The sequence below is a fragment of the Eumetopias jubatus genome, unplaced genomic scaffold (assembly GCF_037043125.1).
Source record: "Eumetopias jubatus isolate StellerSeaLion01/CBP00866 unplaced genomic scaffold, mEumJub1_p1.0 scaffold_7, whole genome shotgun sequence".
Lineage (NCBI taxonomy): Eukaryota > Metazoa > Chordata > Mammalia > Carnivora > Otariidae > Eumetopias > Eumetopias jubatus.
The window spans coordinates 135,821,875-135,842,885 of NW_028274813.1; the positions used below are offsets into that span (position 1 = coordinate 135,821,875).

The 21,011-nt window shown below is 48.1% G+C and overlaps 1 protein-coding gene across 1 annotated transcript in view; it reads right to left on the reverse strand.

Moving 5' to 3' along the window:
• Nucleotides 1-21,011, reverse strand: part of ADAMTS17 (ADAM metallopeptidase with thrombospondin type 1 motif 17) — a 354,066-nt gene that overhangs the window by 67,197 nt on the left and 265,858 nt on the right. Inside the window, exons 17-19 of the mRNA XM_028122793.2 lie at nt 12,504-12,661; nt 9,462-9,621; nt 6,778-6,913 (exon numbers count right to left, since the gene is read on the reverse strand). Coding sequence (XP_027978594.1) covers nt 6,778-6,913; nt 9,462-9,621; nt 12,504-12,661 — 454 coding nt within the window. The remainder of the gene's footprint in view (nt 1-6,777; nt 6,914-9,461; nt 9,622-12,503; nt 12,662-21,011) is intronic.

Sequence of the window (21,011 nt, forward strand, 5' to 3'; positions counted from 1 at the left end):
TTAGCCCCTAGGGGGAAGGGGCCAATTTTCTGGGAAGCTGCCACCAAACATACCCCAAGCTCAGTTCTGAAATATCCCTAGAGACTCTACAAGTCAGAAATACTTCATTGTATACCCCCACTATAGAGCCATTCCTTCTTGGTCTGATGTTTTTTCCCAGAACCTGGAGAATACATATGTCCCCTTCATTTCTGATGGATCACTATGATCTTAGTTGTGTTTGCTTTTATTCTTCAGTTTCAACATTTCCATTTACTTTTCATTTTTTTGTAATTGTGACATAAAAATCAAATGCAAACATTGAGTGCTCAATGCTTTTTACATTTTATGACTCAGAAAGTCAGAATGAGGGAAGGGCCTCTTAATGGGCCCCAGGGTCTACATGCAAAGCATTTCTCGACAGGAGAATTCTGCTACCTGTAGAACTGGTATCTGGGAATTCCCTTGTCCTCTGTAATGATCAAAGGGTGGGGGGGGGTGTTTAAATGATTGAAGGGTTAAGTATGGCAGAAAAGAAGAAAACAGAATTTTCAAATTCAAAACAACACTCTGAAATGTTTTCTCTCTCTCCATCTGGAATGTTTCTAACTTAAACAAATAACTAAAGGCTTCAAAACTTTACTATTTAATTTAAATGTGAGTGAAGTTCTGGAATTTGAGTAGTGTCGGAAAAAAGATCTGGAATCCAACTAAATTTCTCCTCACCATTCCTATACCTAGATAAGACACGTAATAGACCAATAATGCTATTCATCATCTTCCCCTCCTTAGGCACTGCTTCTTTATTTCACATGGCTTGTGGGGTGCCCCTCATCCCAGACCTGTGGCCATATGCCCAAGCATCTGAAGAGTGGGCCGAGCCTGAAAGAGGGGAGCCCTACTCTGGAGATCCCCAGTCTTAGAACATACAACCTTGGGCCTTGCCCTCCTGCCCATGCGAGCAGTCCTGCATTGTGGCTCCTGTTCTGCCCCAGGAGGCAGGTGGTGCCAAAGGTGGCCTCTTCCAGCCTCTCATATCCAGGGCATGGGAGACAGAGGTGTGGCAATTAGATTTACCTATTTTATTTTCAAGGAAAGCCGGAAACTGAAAAGCTTGAAGTTTTAGACTAGCTAGAAATGGCTTAAACAATGGTATCTTTTCAGATTTTGGTTCCACCTAAAGATCTACATGTTCTAGGTTTCATTCTTAAGTCAAGATCTCACACACACACACACACACACACACACACACACACACACACACACAACATGCTTTCATAAAAAACATGAGGGATTCCATTCCATTTTAACTAAAACAAGGCACACCTGGTTAAGATAACGAGCAAAGAGGACAAATTTAAAATCCAAATACACTTCCTTGCAGATGACTTCGATTCAGTTGGCAGCACAATATTAAATATTCTTTTCTGAATCACTCTAATTCAATGCACAGTACTGTATGTACTGCCTGGGAAGAAGTTCAAATCACAAATGCTAGGGGAAACATCTAATAGCTTGGAATGGCCTTTTCAAGTGGCCAACAAGCTCTAAGACACTGCAAGAATATTAAATCTGGGGAAGCATGAGCTATGTGTTCGAGAATGAGCCCATCTCCCTGTCGTGCCCCACCCTCCTTGCTCCAGCACTATCTGGGCCTGGGTCTGAAGGAGGTGGCACATAGTGTTACTCTTTGGATGCCGGATGATGGTGGGACCTCTTCTCTGCAGACTGTGGTCAGCAAGGTGAAGGCTGCTGGCCACAGTCATAACAGCTGAGTGGATCTGTGATTTCTGCCTCTCCTGCCAATGTCGGGGGCCAGGTTCGCCGATGTGTTTGTATTGGTATGCAAGATGCTGGAGAGAGGCCATCTGCCCTGCGTGTCAGATTCCAGATTCCATATGGTTATGGCAGGGTTTGGGAGAAGTATCCACAGGGCTAGGGGCAGGATTAGAATAAAGAGGTGCTAATGGTGTGCAGTTGGGAAGGTAGAGGAAACTGTCGGGAACTTGATGGAAAAAGAAGGTTGAAGAAAATGAAAAGGAGATCAGAGGAAATAAAGAAAAATATAAGGGAAAAGACAAACATCACTGTTGTTTTAAAGGTCAAAGAGTAACAATAATATAGAAAGGCTCTTTCACCTTGCCAGATTCAACAGTGAGTTGCATTTTGGCTTCTTCAATAAAATTTACACCATTGGGTTCTTGTGCTCTCCTTCCAGCTTCCAGGCTCTGTCTTCCAGGCATGCCCACCCCACTTGAAGCAGCCATTTCTTTTCCAGACCCTACACATCTCCACACCCATCCCCTTTATCAAGGCTGAGTTTTTACTTGTAGATGAAATCTGATTATCTAGCAGTAATTTTCTGAGGCCAATCTCCTCACCTTTCTTCATTTATCAGCCTAAGTCCATATTACTAGATGTTCTGAAGAAAGACTCAGGTCAACTAGATCTTGCTCTGCAATAATTCAAGTTTTATTGTTCAAATATATGTGTGTGTATATATATATTCATATATATATCTTTATATAACATATACACATATATTGTATATGTATGTGTGTATATACATACATGTATGTGTGCATCTGTGTTTAAATATAAATAAATATAAGACTTGCAGGAGTTTTAAAATCTATCAGATTACACATTTCTTCAGCCAAGCAATAAATACTCTTTGATGAGCCATGACACTTCATTCTTATGGGTCCTCTTTAAGAAACAGTATGAAGTCAGATGGTTCAAAATAAACAGCTGAACAACCAACAAATGAGACCAGACTAGAGGAGGCAACTAAGCATTTCTTTTCTAGGCTCTGAGACAAATTTCAGGTACCATCTTCTATCAATTTCATTTTATCTTCTGCCTTGGGAAATTCCACTCATTCTTTAAGTCTGATTTGTATGATTTTACGGAGTCAGGAAGGGAATAGAAATAAGTGGGTCAGGAAGGAAAAAAGAATGACCCAGAAAGGTAGGTCAGAAAGGGAGGAAGGGAGAAATTTAGTATTTATCAAGTTCCGTGAGAGCAAAGACCCTGTGTGTCTTTTTCACCTTGGTACCTAGAACAGGGCCTGGTGAATGGGAAGGTGCTCGACAGGTGCATGCTGGATGAAGGAAATTCCTGATGTTGTACTGTAGGCTTAGGGTCATGCTGGATGCTTTTAAAAAGAGTACTGAACAAGTGGGCAATACAGAGTAACTCAGCAAAACGACATGTCCTTCTTTGTATAAGAAGAAAGTGTATTTCCCGAGGTAGTATCTTCAGAGCTTGGGCTGATGCTGAGGTTGTGGTCCCAACATCTCAGAGGGCAAGGCAAGGGTAAGTAATAATCTAAGGCAGGGCCAGCAAGTTATTGCTCCTGGGCCAAGTGTGGTCTGTAGACTGTTTCTGTATACCCCAGGAGTTAAAAATGGTTTTTATATTTTTAAAAGGGTTGTAAACAAAACAAAGAAAACCAGACATCAGAAACCATATGTGGCCTGTAAAAACCCAAAACACTTATTATCTAGCTCTTTACAGAAAAAGTTTGCTGACCCTTATTCTAAGGAGATACTAAGCATGTGGTTCTGAACTTACTTTTAGTCTAAAGTGTGTTTGGCTTATACTTGCGTTCAACCATGGCAAGACTGCAGGCCTGTGGTCGGTCAGAATGTTCTGTGAGCAATCTGGAGCCACACCTATTCAGACACACACACTTGATATGCTTCATCCAAGCTTAGAGCAGCTCTGTAGCACTGTTTTAAAGGGTGGGTATCTTTGTTAACTCATGCTGGGTGACGTGACTTTTTCGTAGGTGTTTTCCTACTAGATTTTCTGTGTAGAGTTTTATAGCACAGTGAAGTCCCCTCCTAGAATATCTGTGTGGCAAAATCATAGAGGTGCTGCTTTGGCCTACTGGTGTAATGGTGAGAGAGCTTTGTTACGGAGTTTTGTATTAATCTGGAATCTAGCTGAAAGACTCAAGAAGCAACTTAATTACCTCTCTTCTGTCTTTCACTAAACCTGGGACATATTTGGTCATTGTCTCTGACTATTTTCTTTTCTATTTTTCCCCTCCTCCCCTTCTCTTACTCTAATTACTCTTATGTTAGAATGCCTGATAGTATCCCACAGATCACTGAGTCTCTGTCATTGTCAATAATCTTTTCTTTCCGTTTTCCAGACTGGATAATTTCTATTCTTCTACCTTCAAGTTTGTTGATCTTTTTTTCTTCATCTGCTGCTAGGCCTATCAATGTGATTTTTTAAAAAAAAATTCAGATACTGTGTTTCTTGGTCCTAAAATTTGGTTCATTTTTAGAGTGTCTCCTTTTTGTGCTTAGATTTCCTATGTGTTCATTGATTGTCACTATCTTTTTTCTTATGTCTTTGAGCATAATTATAATAGCTGCTTCAAAATTCTTGTCTGCTAATCTCAACATATGTGTAATCTTGGAGTCATTAATGTATGGATCACACTTCTCTGATTTTTTTTCTATGTCTGATAATTTTGGACTGTATCCTGAACATTGTAAATACTATGTTAATCTTATCAGTGCCATTCAATAGAATTAAGACATCAGCCATATATGTAATTTTAATTTTCTACTACCCATATCAAAAAATAAAAGGAGGGGTGCCTGGGTGACTCAGTCATTAAGTGTCTACCTTTGGCACAGGTCATGATCCCAGGGTCCTGGGATCGAGCCCCACATCAGGCTCCCTGCTCCGCGGGAAGCCTGCTTCTCCCTCTCCCATTCCCCCTGCCTGTGTTCCCTCTCTTGCTGTCTCTCTCTCTGTCAAATAAATAAATTAAAAAAAAAAATCTTTAAAAATAAAAAATAAAAGGAAACCAGTGAATTTAATTGTCGTAATGTGTTGCATTTGACCCAGTGTGTCCAAGGCATAATTATTTCAACATGTAATCAGTATTAAAAATTACTAAGATATTTTACAATCTCTTTCCATACTAAGTCTTTGAAATCAGGTGTATATTTTTACTTTTACAGCACATCTCAATTTGGACTAGCTAGTGGCTACCAAATACAGTATGTGATCAGCACAATTAAGAGTATCATTGTGAAGAATATTGAGGGTTGGTCCAATAAAAGCAACCCCATCATTATGGAAAGCAGAGTCCCTAACAGTCTTTAAACTTTATTCCTTGGTCCATTCCTTGGGCCTACTGTGATATGAGGGAGGGCAGAATGTGCTGGGCTACTCTTCCACATCACATATGTGTCTCAATTCAATCAGAGCAACTCTGATTTCATGTTTAATGTTATTTGGTTTATGTGCATAATTTAAGATATCTTTGGACACTAAAATAGTTTGAAATCATAAATGATCTTAAAATATGATTCCTGAAGGGATCCCTAAGATCTTTCTTGCTCAGTCATGCCCTTGAGCCCATGTTGGTCCCCCCTCTTCTAGATTTACTTATCCTACTTTCTAGCTGGTCAAAGAGCTGAGCTGTCTCTGTGGACTGTCAGATCTTTGGGTCATCATAGTGGCAAGGCCTTCCTTCTTTGACTCTCGGTGTGTGTCATCAATTGATTAGTCTGTGGGATGGCTGCTCAGAGCCAAGATGCTCAAGAAGACTTCCCAAAGTGAATTGTTCCTCATGGCCTTCAGGGTTAGGGTAGAATGTCATTCTTTTGTTTAAATTGAAGTATACTTAATATACAGCATTATAGTAGTTTCACATGTACAACATAATGATTCCGTACTTTTACATATTACCCAGTGCTCCCCACAGTAAGTACATTCACCTTCGGTCACCAGACAACACTGCTTCCATCTTACTGACTATATTCTCTATACTGTCCCTTTCATCTCCATGACTTACTTATTTTGTAACTCGAAGTGCATGCCTCTTAATCCCCTTCACATTTCACCTGCCCTCCCACCCACCTTCATTCTTCGTTTGCTAAGGACCACACACAACCAATGAAGTAAGTCTCACCTGTTGCTTTCCCTCCTATCTTCCCTCTCTTACTCGCACACTTGACCAGTTTGACAAAGCGAAGTGGGTTGGCACGAAAGCCACATGCTTTGTGAAACTTTTGCACCAGGCAAGAGGCCCAAGTTGAGCTTAAAGAATGGCCATGTCAAAAGTCCAGCTTCTTTATAGAAGACCACAGAACCACAAAACAAAAACCATGCACCTCAACCCAGAGCAGAATAGGAGGCCAGGGGTGATATTACACACTTTACCAACCACAGTACGATGCGAAGTCTCACTGAAATGACCGGAAATAAGAAAGCTTAACTGATGAGCACATTTCACACAATTCATCTCGGTTGACAGCCCAAGAAAATCCACTTCAGAGCATGTGAAGTATTATGGCCATGGAATCCATCAGAAGTTCTGACGGATTCTACGCAATGAACAACAAGATCCACACTCACTGGTATAAGTTTCAGCCACTGAAACAGACCCATCACAAACACTAACCTGTGTGACTTACTCATGGGTGCTCACACTCTGTGATTTCCTTTTTTTCCAAGACAAAATAACTTGGGGGAGCCAACACAGATCAGTTGAAAGTATGCAATGATTTTGTTCTCCATGAGATGTTCTTAGGGGCCTGCTAAAAAATGCCTTCTAGCTAGGATTATACATTTTTTCAGAGCTCTGACTTCATAGCCAGAAATTTAGTATTTCGAGCAAGCAGAAATGACTTAGCAACAACAACAGAGCATGGTGCAGTTGTACTGCCTCCACACCCCCCGCCTCCCCCCCGCCCCGCCAACCCCACGCATGGATGTTTTTGCCCTGACCCTGGAGGGTCCAAGCTTGAGAACACAGCTCCTTACCGCGATTGGCACGGATGTGAGTTGCACCTTCGGACCTGGGGCTCCGGGCGGCTTGCTTGAGGACAGTCACTGTCATTCACCAGAGTCGTGGTCTTATTAACAATCCGCGTGCAAGACACGATGGTTCTGCGTTCCCCTGGAAGCCAAACCACAGGGAACTGAGCAGCTTGTGGCTACACACACCTGGAAAGGCCATCCACAGATGCAGATGGAGGAGCGTTCGGGGGCATCTTTTGACCAGTTTGTCATGTGAAGTGACTGTTATTATGTTTCATTGGTTGTTAGAAAGAGCCATAATGTTAGGGATGAGGGTGTGTAAGACATGGCAGGGGAAGCATGGGGCAGGAGGAAGATTCTGGAACAGGACTGGAAAAAGGCAACACCGCAGATTGGCTATGTTCTTGGACAGCTTGGGATTCACGGAGGCCAAAGTTCTGATTTGGGTCTTTAATTTCCAACAAAGATTGCCAATCTTTTCATCTGTTCTTTTGATATTTAATGTCTATTGAGGTCTGGTCTTGATTAAATACCTGTACATCAGTCCTCACCAGAGATCATAGCTACTTATTAGAGAATCCCTCCAGAACTGCTGGACAGCAGTGAGAAGTAGGAAGGTTGGTCTAAAGGACACACAGACCTGCCTCCTCCAGGCAGGCAATCTAGAGCCAGTCTGAGAATTTGTTTAGCTGGCCAAAGGCTACATGTCCTCAGCAACGCCTGCATTTGGGGACTTCACTAACTGGTTACCCTAGATGGGGGTAGCCATTCTCTGTGTGTCCCCAGAGCACCCTACACACTGCTTGGTCATGACTTTGCCAGGGAGGCGGATGATTGGGAGTGAGAGAGGGTGGCTTCTGGAGCCAGGCTGGCTGGCTTCAAACTTGGTTTCGTCACCGGCATAATGACCACAGGATCGCCAGCTAGCCGCCATGATTCTGTGTCTCAGTTTCCTCAACCTCCCTGTGACTTAGGGTGCTTCAGGGACAGTTAAAATTAATTGGTACACAGAGAGTGTTTAGAACAGAGCCTAGTCGGGGTTAACACTTCATATTAGCTATATTCTGTTTTTATTATTATTTTGGGAAGTGTGGCAATACCAAGATTAAGAGGATGTCAGGCATAATTCTTTGGACCCCAGATTCCTCGCTCAGTCTGCCTCCTGGAGAATTTGTCCTTTAGGGATGCCTCGAGAGTGTGGAGTCCCGAACGATACCAACAGCTCTTACTGGCCGCGGTTGCAGCCTTGCGTGCATGTAAGAAGCACGGGGCCACTTCAAGCCACAGTTCGGCTTTGGCTGCAGGTCTGACAATGGTGAGTCATCGGTTGTCATCTGACAACCTGGGAGTCATTGGTGTCACACAGGAATGCCACTGGGCCGGCAGTGACACCAGTGGAATGGCACTCCCCAGGCCCCCAGCCGAAGGGAGCCTGTTAATGGCTCCATTTTGGGACATGCTTAGTTTGTAAGTCGCCCAGGAGGAAAAGTCTGGCAGTTGGGGATATGGAAGGTGCTGCCTTTGGAGGTTGGAGGGCCATGGGCACAGGGGGACAGCTGAGGGACAGGGAGGCAGTGCAAAGCAGGATAGGGACAGGGCTGATGGAGGATCCTGAGGCTATGCCAACGGCCAGGGATGCTTTAGGAACAGGCTGAGGACAAGCAGCGAGGACAGTGAGCCAAGATGTGCGGGAGAGGGAGGGAATTCACAGTTGACTCGGGCAGTGTCTGATGGCCCAATCATGTTAGAGCTATAATTCTTACCCATAAGAAATGGGACAAGTTGCTTAAATGGTAAACGAACCTCTCTATGTATTGGATATCTGACAGACATCATCTTGGTGGTCAATGACCACGCAGGAATGGGTATTGGTGGGGCCATGCCACACTCTGGCTTGGCATTCCAGAGTCCAGGTGAACCTTCCATCCTAACTCTGTGCCCATCAAAACCCACCCACCCTGTGTCCCACCTCCCACGACCTGGCTTTGTGTCCTGTCAGGGTGAAAAGTACAAAAGGGCTTCTAGCTAAGAGTTGAGAATGGCTTCCTCCTGCTCTCCCTAAACCTCCCCGTAACGAATACAGTGCTTTTTGCTGATACAGACTTTGAGAGTGGCAGCCTCTTCCCTGCAGTGGGCATAGGGGCGGATCACTCTATTTGAGTTGAGGAAATTCTAGTATGGACAGAGTAAGTCATTTGCTAAAATATGGTGGCAAATCACAAAGCCAGGACTCATGCTCGGAATGTTTCCCCGGCCTTGTGGGGCTTTTTCTTTCCACTGCGTCCTGTAGTGGGGTACCTGTGGCAAACAGGAAAGAGGATTTGGGAGCAAAAAATCTGGGGGCCCTCCACTAAATGGGAACAGGGGAAGGTGTATTCTGTTCATCCCCAGGGTCACTCACCTGTCCTACCTGCGATGTACGGGAACAGGGGCCAAACCTCCACTCAGGGCAGAGTCCGAGGGCCCTGAACCATAGGCAAAGCAGCTGTGTGGGCACAGGAGCATGGAGGACTGCATGAGTGTCTTGCAGAGAGAATTGCGGTGGGACCTGGGTAAGTTCCCTTGGAAACACAGGTGACATTGCCAGCCTTTCTCATGCCCTGTGTGCCGGCCACAGGGTGCCCCAAGTTCGTGCCTTCCTTCAGCAAGGCCCCACACCCAACGGGCCCGCGACCCCGGCTGCTCACCTCCTCCACACTGCACGCTGCACCCTTCCCAGCCGCTGTGGGTCCAGATGAACAAAGAGTCCTGGGGCTTTTCGGGTTCACTCTGATTTTCCGCAGTGTAGTTGACAGGAACGGTGTACTCGTAATGGATTCCATAATTTTGGTCATGAAATAACAGCACCTGGATCAGCAGTAAAAATCAAAGGTTGTTTTGAAATGGAGCGGAAGCCCACAGGCTTGCTGAATTTGCAAACTAAGCCACGCTGTGGCCGGCTCCCTACTGGGGTAACCAGGTCTTTTCTGGGTTTTAAGAGGGGTTCGGTCTAGGGGCACTCCCTTATTTCAGTCTCGGGTTCCTCAGAGACTCAACTCAGGGGCAGGAATGTATGCGGACCCTCAGCAGGGAGCTCTGCTCTCTCCCACTGGAGAAAGGACTAGTTTAGATGAGGACTTTGGGGAGGAGCAAGTTTGTGGGCTCTCAGGTGGCACTTTACAGGGAGAGCTGCTCCCCACAGCGCAAAGAACCCATCCCACATACTCAGCCACAAAGCTGCCCTTGCAGGCAAGAAAGACACAAATATGCGGCTTTGACCTAAAAAGACAAATGAACGGGTAGGGTTACTCTACTCCTTGGAAAATGAACATCACTCTTCAGTCCCCAAGCACCAGCCCTTGCTACATGGAAGGCAGGCTCATGGGTAAACACAGCCCCACCACACAGGAATCTTGGGGACTTCTGCTGAGGAGTCCAGGGGTGCCTGAGCCTTCTTGCCGCCACAGGAGCTAAGATGGTGATGCCCACAGGGTGGCGGGGACGTGGCTCAAGGCTTAAATCTAGAGTGAGAGGGTGGGGAGCCATCCTGCAGCTTGGGGACGCTTGGGTCTGAAATCCTGGTGAGTGAGCAGATGGATGGGTCTGCCCTTTGTTTGGCAATCCATGTACAAGCCCTATAAGGACAGAGACACTCTACCGGTATTATTTTTCCACGTGTAATTGTGCAAAACAAGCCCTCTGTGGGGAGCCTGGCTGGAGGTGATGGGTCTTTAGGCTACACTTGGAACCAGTGGGCACTCCTGGGTCAAGGCTGTGATCAAGTTCACTTCCAGGCCTGGAAGAGTGTGTTCCACCTGCCCTGACCTGGCCCCCATGCTGCCCACGAGAATCTCTCAGCCCTCCAAGGGCTTGAGTTGCAGGGTGGAGGTGAGGTGCTAAGAGCAGGCTGAACCGCATAAACATCCACTTCTCCAAGAAACAGACTTGCAGTAATGCATTTGAAAAATGCCTCCAGTTTAAAAAAAAAACAAAACCCTCTTTAAAAGATCTTTATTATCTCAGTATGGGAATAAGACTGGTGCATCAAGAATCCATATGAAACCAATTCATGCAATTTTGCAGCCACGTATAATTTGCGTGTGTGAGTGTGTAATTGGTTTCAAATGCAGGTCTCCGTGCCTCTGTGGGTGCTCCTGACCCTGCAAGCAATGTACGCACCCCAGTTTGGGGATAATGGACGCCCATGTAGAGGCAGAGGGGCACCTCTCAATTCTAGGTTTAAAAACTTGAACTAATCATATTTTGAGAGAGAAAAGTGATTAAGATTAAAGAGGGCTGGGACTTCGGCTGAGTTTAGCCTATCAGGCATGGTCTGAATGAATCTGGGCTGTGCATTTGCTTTAATGCACTGACGATTCCTTCACAGTTAATGAAAGCTTTGGGCAAGAGAGGGAAATACACCCATCCTAGGGTTTGCTAGAGAAAGCCAATTCACGCGCTAACAGGTGACACGGCTGCATGGTTTGATCTTTTTTTTTTTTTTTTTAATCTTGTCTTAGGCTTCCTCTTGTAACCCCTTTTAAATCAGGACAGGAGGATTTGTTCTAATGCCTCAGACTGGACATAATCTCGTCACAGGGCAGTGGCTTAGTGACAGGTCCTTGGATCCCAGAAATCAAATGTGTGGGGCTACGCTGGCCGTGGGTTTAGTAGGCTGAGTGTGGCAGCCACAAGTTTCTGGATGGCTGAAGCTAGGCACAGAAACCAGCTCCTTTTGCTCTCTCCTTGTGTGGCGGGGGCAGGGCCGTCATGGGTGAGCCTGTCCCGGCAGAGCCGGTCTCCTCAGGAGATTCCCTGAGAGGTGGCCGGCGACTCTTCTGGGTGTCACCTAACCTTGAATGGCCGCAGGTTGCCAGAGACCACAAATTAATGGAGAAAAACAAAATTTCCAAGCGGAGACTCTGGAAGCACAGAGGACAAAATGTGCTTTGGTTACAGACGCACGAACGGCCACGGAACCTGTGCTTTGGAACGAGACATGGAATCAATAATTCCGAGCAATCAGAAGTGAGCCATGGGAACTCCTGGACCTTAAGAAGAAAACGGTGGGATTCCTTTCTCTGGAGATCTTTAGTACTCTTAAAAGGACGCCTCACCGATGTTCAAGTGGTTTGCATGGGGTTCCCCCCACCTTGAGACAATGGGCAAGACAAGGTAGCCCCAACCCAGCCTGACTGCCTGGGATCCGTGAGACTACACCGGGAGTCAACCTTCCTGTAGAACCCGGTTCTCCCTCTTCTGGTTCCCGAATGCCTGATGCAGAGCCGAGTCTGGAAAATCTGAGTGATGCTGGTTTGGAAACTCGGAGTCAACAGTTCATTTCCAAAAGGTAGTTTCCAGTGTGGATACACCAACTATGGGGCAGACCTGTGCCATCTGATATAAAAACAGAGACTCTGAGCGGGGCTGTCTGCTCCATGGGGCCAAGTCTCCCTGGCTGTCCCAGGGCCCAGTATTTCCTTCCTGGAGGCAGTTCCTTTTGAGAAAGATGGGAGCTCTGCCAGTGAAGAGCCAGGGCCAAGTCTGGGGAGGGGAAAATTCTCAGGCATGTGGCGAAAGGGATGAGATAAGAAAAGACCAAGAGAGAGGGAGACTTGAGAAGCAGGTGGCCAGGAAACCCACCCAGGAACCAGGCGAGCTCCTCTCCCCAGGACCCCCGGGATGAAGGGAACTGGCAAGATCCCTTGGAGCCTCAGGCTCGGGACAAAGGCAAGAGCATGGCAAGTTACCATCAGATGCAGTGGTATCTTGGTTGGTCCCTTGGCAGAAATCTTCTCCCACAGGCCCCTTCTAACATAGCGCACGGTCGTGCCTGCAATCTGGTACTCCCCGGGGAGCTCTATCTTCCAGTCGCTGTTGATGGATCTCTTATTGGTATCTTTCAGAGCTAGAAAGAAAAGGGAACATCATGGAATCAGGGGGCATCAGTCTGCCTTTTCAGAGGCATCTGGGTGTCCTGAGGGATGGTTCGGAGATCTCCCTCTCCACCTCTATAGGGGAAAGGAGGGAGGCCTACAGTGATAGAAGGTGAGCTTTCTGGATGCTGAGAACAGAAGTCTGGCTCACAGGGGGCAAAGAGCTCAAGACCCATAGGACCCTCTGAGATAGAATGCCAGGGGTGGAGACAAGCACAGCCCAATCACATTTTACTAAACTTCCAGGATAGAGGGTCTTCTGCCTGATGGATGAATTCTATTTTAATGTGTCCAACACGACAAAGAGGGGTTTGGTTGTCCACAACAGCCAAACTCTGGAAAGAGCCAAGATGTCCATCGACAGATGAATGAAGAAGATGTTGTGTACACACACACACACACACACACACACACACACACACACACAATGGAATATTATGCAGTCATCCAAAAGAATGAAATCTTGCCATTTGCAACAACATGGATGGAACTGGAGGGTATTATGCTGAGCAAAATAAGTCAATCAGAGAAAGACATGTATCATATGACCTCACCGATAAGAGGAATTCTTAATCTCAGGAAACAAACTGAGGGTTGCTGGAGTGGTGGTGGGTGGGAGGGATGGGGTGGCTGGGTGATAGACACTGGTGATGGTATGTGCTATGGTGAGCGCTGTGAATTGTGCAAGACTGATGAATCACGGATCTGTACTTCTGAAACAAATAATACATTATATGTTAAAAAAAAAAGAAGAAGAAGAAGATAGCAGGAAGGGGAGAATGAAGCGGGGGAATCGGAGGGGGAGACGAACCATGAGAGACGATGGACTCTGAGAAACAAACTGAGGGTTCTAGAGGGGAGGGGGGTGGGGGGATGGGTTAGCCTGGTGATGGGTATTAAAGAGGGCACGTTCTGCGTGGAGCACTGGGTGTTATACGCAAACAATGAATCATGGAACACTCCATCAAAAACTAACGATGTAATGTACGGTGATTAACATAATAAAAAAAAAGAAAAAAGAGGGGTTTGCTGCTTTAGCAAAACTCATCAATTCATTTGACTGCTACCTACCTGGGGCTTTTTACAGTTATAGCCTAATCCAGCTTCTCTTAAGGACTTGAGAGTCCCATGTTAGTAAAGTGGGGGCTCCTTCAAGAAACAGTTGCTATTCTATTAAATGGTAGAGTCTGGGAACCGGAGCCGACCATGGATGGGACAGTAGGGCTCGGACAATGCCACAAGGGTAGGGTTCAGTGGTCCTCGGGTTCACGCTCTGCGGGGTCACACCTCCACTCGGTACAGAATGTGTTGGAAGAAATAAAATCAACACTTTGTTGATTGGCCAGAGCAAAAATCTGGTTTTCCCTACAAGCCATGTATTGATTATCTGAGTGCTGACAGTGACTTTCTTGTGTCCCCTTGCCTGGGTGTGGAGTCATGTCGTTCTCACAACGAGAGCTTTCTGCAGTGAAATTCTGTGTTTGTTTGTTTTTTTTTTCGTTTCGTTTTGTTATTTAGGAAAGACAAGACCTAAGAGGTACTCTGGCATTTGGGAGAAGGTCGCAGATGATAGTAGGTTGACAACAAGTCTTCTGTCACTCCACCAATGAAACTCCCAGGATACCCTGGGGACAATGCCTCCCTCTCTGCAAGGGCAGCTGGAGCCCTCCCATGCCCCAATGCCCCCAGTGCTCACAGTCGCTTTGGGACCCTACTCGGTCCACAGTCAGTGAAAGCGGGTTCCGCCCCATTCCTTCCTCTCTGCTTCCCAAGGCCAGAAATAAAACACCCGCATTTAGTACTGATTTTAGATAATGAGAGTTGAAACCAAAAAGGGGTTTCTGTTAGCCCTGAATCCATGAGCCCCAAGGCTGGGTCAGGACCTGGTTCGACCTGGTCAGGCCACCAGCAGCTGGGATGTCTCTAGGCTATTCTGGTCCCAGTGCTTGCTCCCACCCTGCCAGGCCATCCTGGGGCACATGGAGGAGATGCATGCTCACGACTCCTTGCTTCTAGGAACTGCCAAGAGAAACTAGGAAAGAAGCAGGAAGGGTTCTTTTCCAGCAGAGCGACTTCTAGTCAGGATTTCATATCCAGGGTGGTTGTGCAGGGTGAGTGGTTGAGGGTTACAGGACTCCAGGGAAGGCTTAGAAAAGAGAAGGCTCTACCTCCTGGAATTGAACATTTCCCTTCAAGAAATTCTACCTGCTACTGAAATTTCCTGGCTACGAGAAGGAAGTGAGAATGTAAGGATACTCAAATTCTCTGCTCCTTTGTCCCTTCCTCAGCCAAAACCTACCAGCCACATTTCAAGGGGCACGTTCTTGGATTTAGCCCCTATACGTACTTTTACCCATTTACTCTTCCCAACAACTCTCCAAGGTAAAGCATTATTTTCCCCTTTTCACAGATGAGGAAATGGGGGCACAGAGAGGTTAAGTTACCTGCCTAATGTCACACAGCTGTGAAGAGTGGACAACCTGAACCTAAACGCACCAAGCTCAGCACTCTTACCACTCTGGCAATTTAAATTCCCATAGTCTTTAGGTTATAGCCTCCATCTAGAGTCTTATGACAAATGCAAAAATGTACAAGTGTCCTACTTGTTTTCCAAGAGAACATATTCCAGGCTCGAACTGCTGCTGGGTCTCATGTTCTATATACCCTTATAAAAATAACGCAACTCGCAGATTGTTCTTTCTACTTCTCTGTAGGTTTGGAAAATTGTTTCTTGCACACGTAAGTTTGGTTTCAGAAATCAGTGCAGGCTGGTGGGATGGGGCAGACAGACACAGTGAGGGGCCAGAGTCCTCAAGGAATGGTTTCAGAGGGACACCTGGGTGGCTTAGTTGTGAAACATCTGCCTTCGGCTCAGGTCATGATCTCAGGGTCCTGGGATCGAGTCCCTCATCAGGCTCCTTGCTCGGCAGGAAGCTTGCTTCTCCCTCTCCTTCCGCTGCTCCCCTTGCTTGTGCCTTCCCTCTCTCTGACAAATAAATAAATTAAAAAAACAAAACAAAACAAAAAAAACTTGAACCTTAAAAACAAACAAACAAAACAAAAAAACCGAATGGTTTCAGAAAGGACAAGTCAGACTGGGAAGCGCAGGGAGCGGCTGATAGGTGCCCCCTTTCCCTCCCCCCCCGTCCCACAGGTCAGGGCCTCCTAGCTGGATGATGAGGACACAGCTCCTGCCCTCAGGGAGCTCAACATTTGGAAGGGAGACAGGTGAGAAAACAGATAAACACAGTACAGTTTCATAGGCTCTGTGGCAGAGGTGAGTTCGGGGCCCACATATGTATGTGTGGGACGGGGGCAGATGGGGAAGACTTTCTGGAAGAAAAGGAGAGGCGCCCTTGAGGTGAGACTGCAAGAAGAGCAGGGAGAAGAGGTGGCCTGGGCGTGCCTGGCAGGCATGGACTGTGGGTCCTCACCGGGGCGGCCATGATTGCTCTTCCTAAGGCCACTGTTCTGTGTGGAGAAGCAAGTGGGAGGTGAAGCAGTTTTTCCCCCCAGAAGTCTGGCTGGGAAAAGGAGGCGAGACGAAGAGTGGCTGAGAAGGGGAGAGACGTTTCACTGTTCTTGTTATCGGGGTGGGAGCCCTCGAGCATGTTGAGACCCCCTCCCCGACCCGGAACTTGGAGTTAGAGATGGGAAGAAAGAGTTTCGTTAGAGCTGTATGCTGACCACCACCATGCTTGGCCCACCCCCTAGAACCCACTTCCCACACTCTGGGGTGGCTGCTCTCCTTGTCACTGGTCACCCGCATGCACCAGCTGACTCTCCCACTCAGTGCCCTGGGCTGGGGCCTTGGGTTTAAGAGTTGGGGCCCTGAGCTTGTTCTCATGTTATGGCTGTTGTGAATAGTGTGTTGGCTGCCTGGCACCTATTTCTCTTTCTTCAAGTAACGACAGCCCAGAGTTTCCTTTGGGGGTATGTTCTTCCTCTAACTGACCCCAAATTCATCTCAGTTCCAGGTGTGGGCTCACCACCCAACTCTGGACAGTGAGAGTCAGCTCCAAGACTTCCGTTCTCCTTGGGAAGCAGCAGCTTTCTTTCCACAGGATTGCCCAGAGACTCGAAGTAAATCTGGATTACCAGTGCATGGGAAGAGGCCCCCAGATTAAAGTCAACTGAGAGAGGACAGTGGTGCCAGGGTCAAGAGGGACAGTTTCCCATGATATCATTTTAAGCCCCTGGATCCAGCAGTGCCTGAAGCTGATTGCTCAGCAACTGAGAACTGCGTTTGGCTTTCACATGTGTCTTTTGAAGGTTGGGTTTTTGTTTGTCTGTTTTTGTTTTTTTAAATACTAACCATGATAGAGGCAGGGCAGCTTGGGAAAGAATATTATTAGTATGGACTCCTAGAAACCACCCTAGGATCCTTAGCAGTGTAAGCTTTGTACCCTGAGATTTAGAAGACCTGGCCTACTCTATCAAGGCCTCAAAGTGTCTCCTGGGCCTCTGCTCCCGTCCGGCACTAATGCCCAGGATGAGGTGGCTCGCTCTTACTGAGCCTGTTTGTGCATTTCCTCAGCCCTTTGTGTAAGGTGCTGTAAAGTGACTTAGTGAATTATACAGGGAAAGCTACCGTGCCTCCATGCCAAAAGTCAAACATCTGGGGGCGGGGGGGGGGGGGGTCAAGACTGGGAAGGACTGGAAAAAGTCCAGGAGGGCGCACCTGGAGGCGATTATAAAACCATCTGCAGAAACAGCACATAGAGGTGTGGGGGCCAGCCTGGGGAGCCCCGCTTCTGCCGGCAGAGGCACCCGCTGTGGCTGATCCAGGGGCCAGATGGGGAGCCACCTGGGGCTTGGGGCATGCCAGCCTCTGATCGCCAGAGCAGGGTCGCGCCTGTCGGTAGGGGAAGTGCTGAGGGGGCAGGTGGAGGAGACACTGCAGGAGGTGGTCTGCAGGGTGGGTCTGGGGTGGCTTGGAGGAGCGGGTATTGGTCAAAGGAGAGGGGGAGGGGATGTGAGAGTGGCAGGCAGTGGCTGGCCAGTTAGGCCAGAACAAGGTCAGTGGCCGAATGGGGGAAGAACACGTCAGACGGCAGCATTGGTAACCAGCTCGCTAGGGAGAACCTAGATTTACAGTGCTTATTGCTACCCAAGGTGTAAATGCCCCCAGCAGGGTAGATTTCCTGCCATCTGTGTGACCCCAGTGAATGCAGAGCTCCTCCAGGCCATACACTGCTGCTGGGGCGCCCCCAGGAGTTCGGAAAGTGCCTGGCTTTGCTTTCGAGGGCCCGGTCTGGAGCTGCTGACTCAGGGAAGTCTCACACTATCACAGCTTTGGGGGTGTGGGCGGGGCTCTCATGGCCCTAGAAAGAATAAACTCACCTCCACGGCAGCTGCAAGCTTCCAGGCACTGCAAAGGTGGCTTTGAAGTAATCTCTACACCCAACCTGGGGCTTGAACTCACAACCCTGAGATCCAGAGTTGCATGCCCTACCAACTGAGCCAGCCAGGTGGCGGAAACGTGGCTTTAGAATGGCCACTTGGCACCCCTTCCTCGGGACAGTTTGATCTTGATGCCAATCCTTGACACATTTTGCGGCGGGAGGAAAAACACAGAGTTAAACGTAGGGGCTCAGCAATTCCAAGAAGCATGGCGATCACTTCAAACCTACTGACTTTGGGTGAGGAATCTAGTCGGCAAGAGTCAGAAACCTGCAAGGTGCTGGGGTCCAGTGGTGGCACTGGGACCTCCTGTTAAGATGGGAATTCAGCACCTGAGATTCCTTCAGAAGGGCGGGACGGCGGCCTCAGAGAATCTCTTGGAACATCAAGATCATTATTAGTAGCAAATACATAGGTTCGGTGTAGAGTCCAATGAGAAGCCCATGTTGTGGGGCCAGGTCAGCTCCAGATGGTGAGAACACAGATCACCCCCTGGCTCACCTGCATCAGCCTCCCCCCAGGGCGAGCTTCCCTCAGCAGGGTTTGCGAGAGCCGGTGGGGCAGCCCCTTGCCAGAGTCCTTTCCAAGGCCTTGTACATAATGCTGCATTCTTTTTCTGAAAGAAGGCCCCAGAGTTAAGTAAGTTTCGGGCCCTACAAGTTCCTGTCCCTCTCAATCCTGTGGCATGGAGGGTCTAGGCAAGCCCCTGTGTCTGTAAGCAGGTTGAGGTTGGTTTGCATTTGAAATTAGGATTTTTAGGCCCAGAAATTCAACAGGGGCTACTGAAAGGATTACATATGCTTTGATTTGGCCGGCAAATAATAAAGTGACCAACAAAGGGAAATGCTGAGTGACTTGATTTGATCTGTGCTGTCTGAAGTTTTGATTTGCTGGGGAGGAAATTTTTGCTTGCTGGTTCTGTCTGGGTCAGAGGCTGGATGTTTTAAGCCACCATCCAAAATAGAACAGTGCTCGCTTTTGTGCATTTGGCTTAGAAGCCTTTAGGAGCCTCTCAGCAGCTAGAGAGACTTGTGCAGGGATGAAGATGGGCACGAGCTCTCTCTTGCTTCTGTGGCAGAACAAAACCATTCCATCAGGGAATGACCCAGAACGTGAGGTCACGTGGCCAATGTCCATTTCCCTCCCAGGCCCCTCTTTCTCCCTGTGGACAACTACACATCGTCCCTGGACGTCCAGGCACTGTGGGAAAAGATCGTGAGCCATTCTGGGGAGCGGGGGGCTAGGGGAGAACATTCCTGCTGGGAGGGCACAGCTCCTCCCTACGGCTGGCTGGAGGCAGACTGAAGAGGTCCGACCCCATCCGCAGGCTCTCCTCTTGCGTGGTGCTGTGCAGAAGCTGGGCTTCTTTTTGTCTTTCTCCCTCTTGGATTCCACTGCAAGACTTGACCCACAGTCCACCTACTTCTAATCCTGGCATCCCGTCATTTCTTTTTATTTCCACTCGGAGTGCTGCCAGCTCTGTTCTGAGCTGCGGATGCAAACTGCAGCGGCATTCCCTGGGCCAGGTGGTTTGGAGCTGAGAGCCAGGCAGCGTGGGCTGAAGGTAGGTGGGGAGAAATTCTTTAGGAAGGGCTCCCAGCAAGTGTGAGAGAGTAATTCAAGGTTACACTGGGTTGACTTCCAAAGCACCCACAGCCCCGAGTGGAAACAAGGCTTGTTTGAACTAACTTTAGAAACATCATGAGCGTGGACCACCTTCGGATTTGCCCTCGTTCACCCACCAGGTCCTGGGCTCCTGGGACTAAAACGCAGGACTAAGATAAGAAGACAAAAGCTGGCTCCAAGCTCCCTTGGAGGTCCAGCGCTTCGGGGGGAAAGTTGTCCTGAGACACCTAACCAATCTCCTTGGGATGGAGGTTTGCCTCCTTGAAGTCCACACAAAGAAGTAAAAGCAATGGGCAAGTGCAACACATGTTCTCCGGCAAAAAGACACCCCCCTCTGCTATCAGGGCAATTGTGGGAGGCTCGTGAACGGCCGCAGACCCCAATGATACAAGGAGTCTGGACAAGCTCCTGAATGAACCTCTGGAGCCTCCGTCTCGCCCTCAGCGAAATAGGCAAAGCAATACTTTGCAGTGCTTTGGGGGATGGTGAGGAGTCAGGTCTGCAAAGCAAGGCAGGGCTCAATGCCTGGGAGCCACAAAGGTCGATGTTCGTGTCATCTGCACGCGTGGCCCGCAGACCACCGGAGCCGAGAGGAACCAACGGGAGAGCCAACCCCCCATGGGCAGCACTCACTAGTTACGTGGCCCTAACACGGGTTCCAGGGAGAAGTTCATTTTTACTATAGGAATTAGAAGGATTCTGACATCCTTCTGCCCTTATCTTGACGCAGGAAAGTACAGATAACGTTAGTACTTTCAAGGGACACCTGGGGCTGGGTCAGGGGCAGGAATGGTGCTGGGAAGTCTGGGAAGCCCGGACCGGAAGCCAAGAGACTCACTTGCTGGGGCACCCGCTGGTGCTCTGATGGAAGAACCAAGCAGTTGACCTTGGAACGGTGCCAGCTCCTGGGATACCGAGATCATGTCAAAGGCAACGTCTGCCACGCACCCAGGCCCGGTGCCCCCCCAGGGAGCAGAAATGTCTCTCCCAGGTAGGTGAGGGCTGATGTACCCAGTTGGAACGGGTAACTTTTGGGGGCGACACTATGCGACTGGGCTTCCAAAGCAAATGCTGGTGAGGTTGATCCAGTTTCCTCAGGTGGGCAGAGAGGGGGTGGGCTCTTTGGGAATTTAGTAAAAAAGGCCACCTCTCTGCAGAAGCTGCCAAGAGCACACATACCACAAGGCTACTTTAGAAAGCACGTATAAGCATCATTCTATCTGCAGTGATAGCTGGGGCAACTGTAGACAAGGGTGCCAGGCTGGACTGGGACAGCGTCCATGCTGGGGGGGA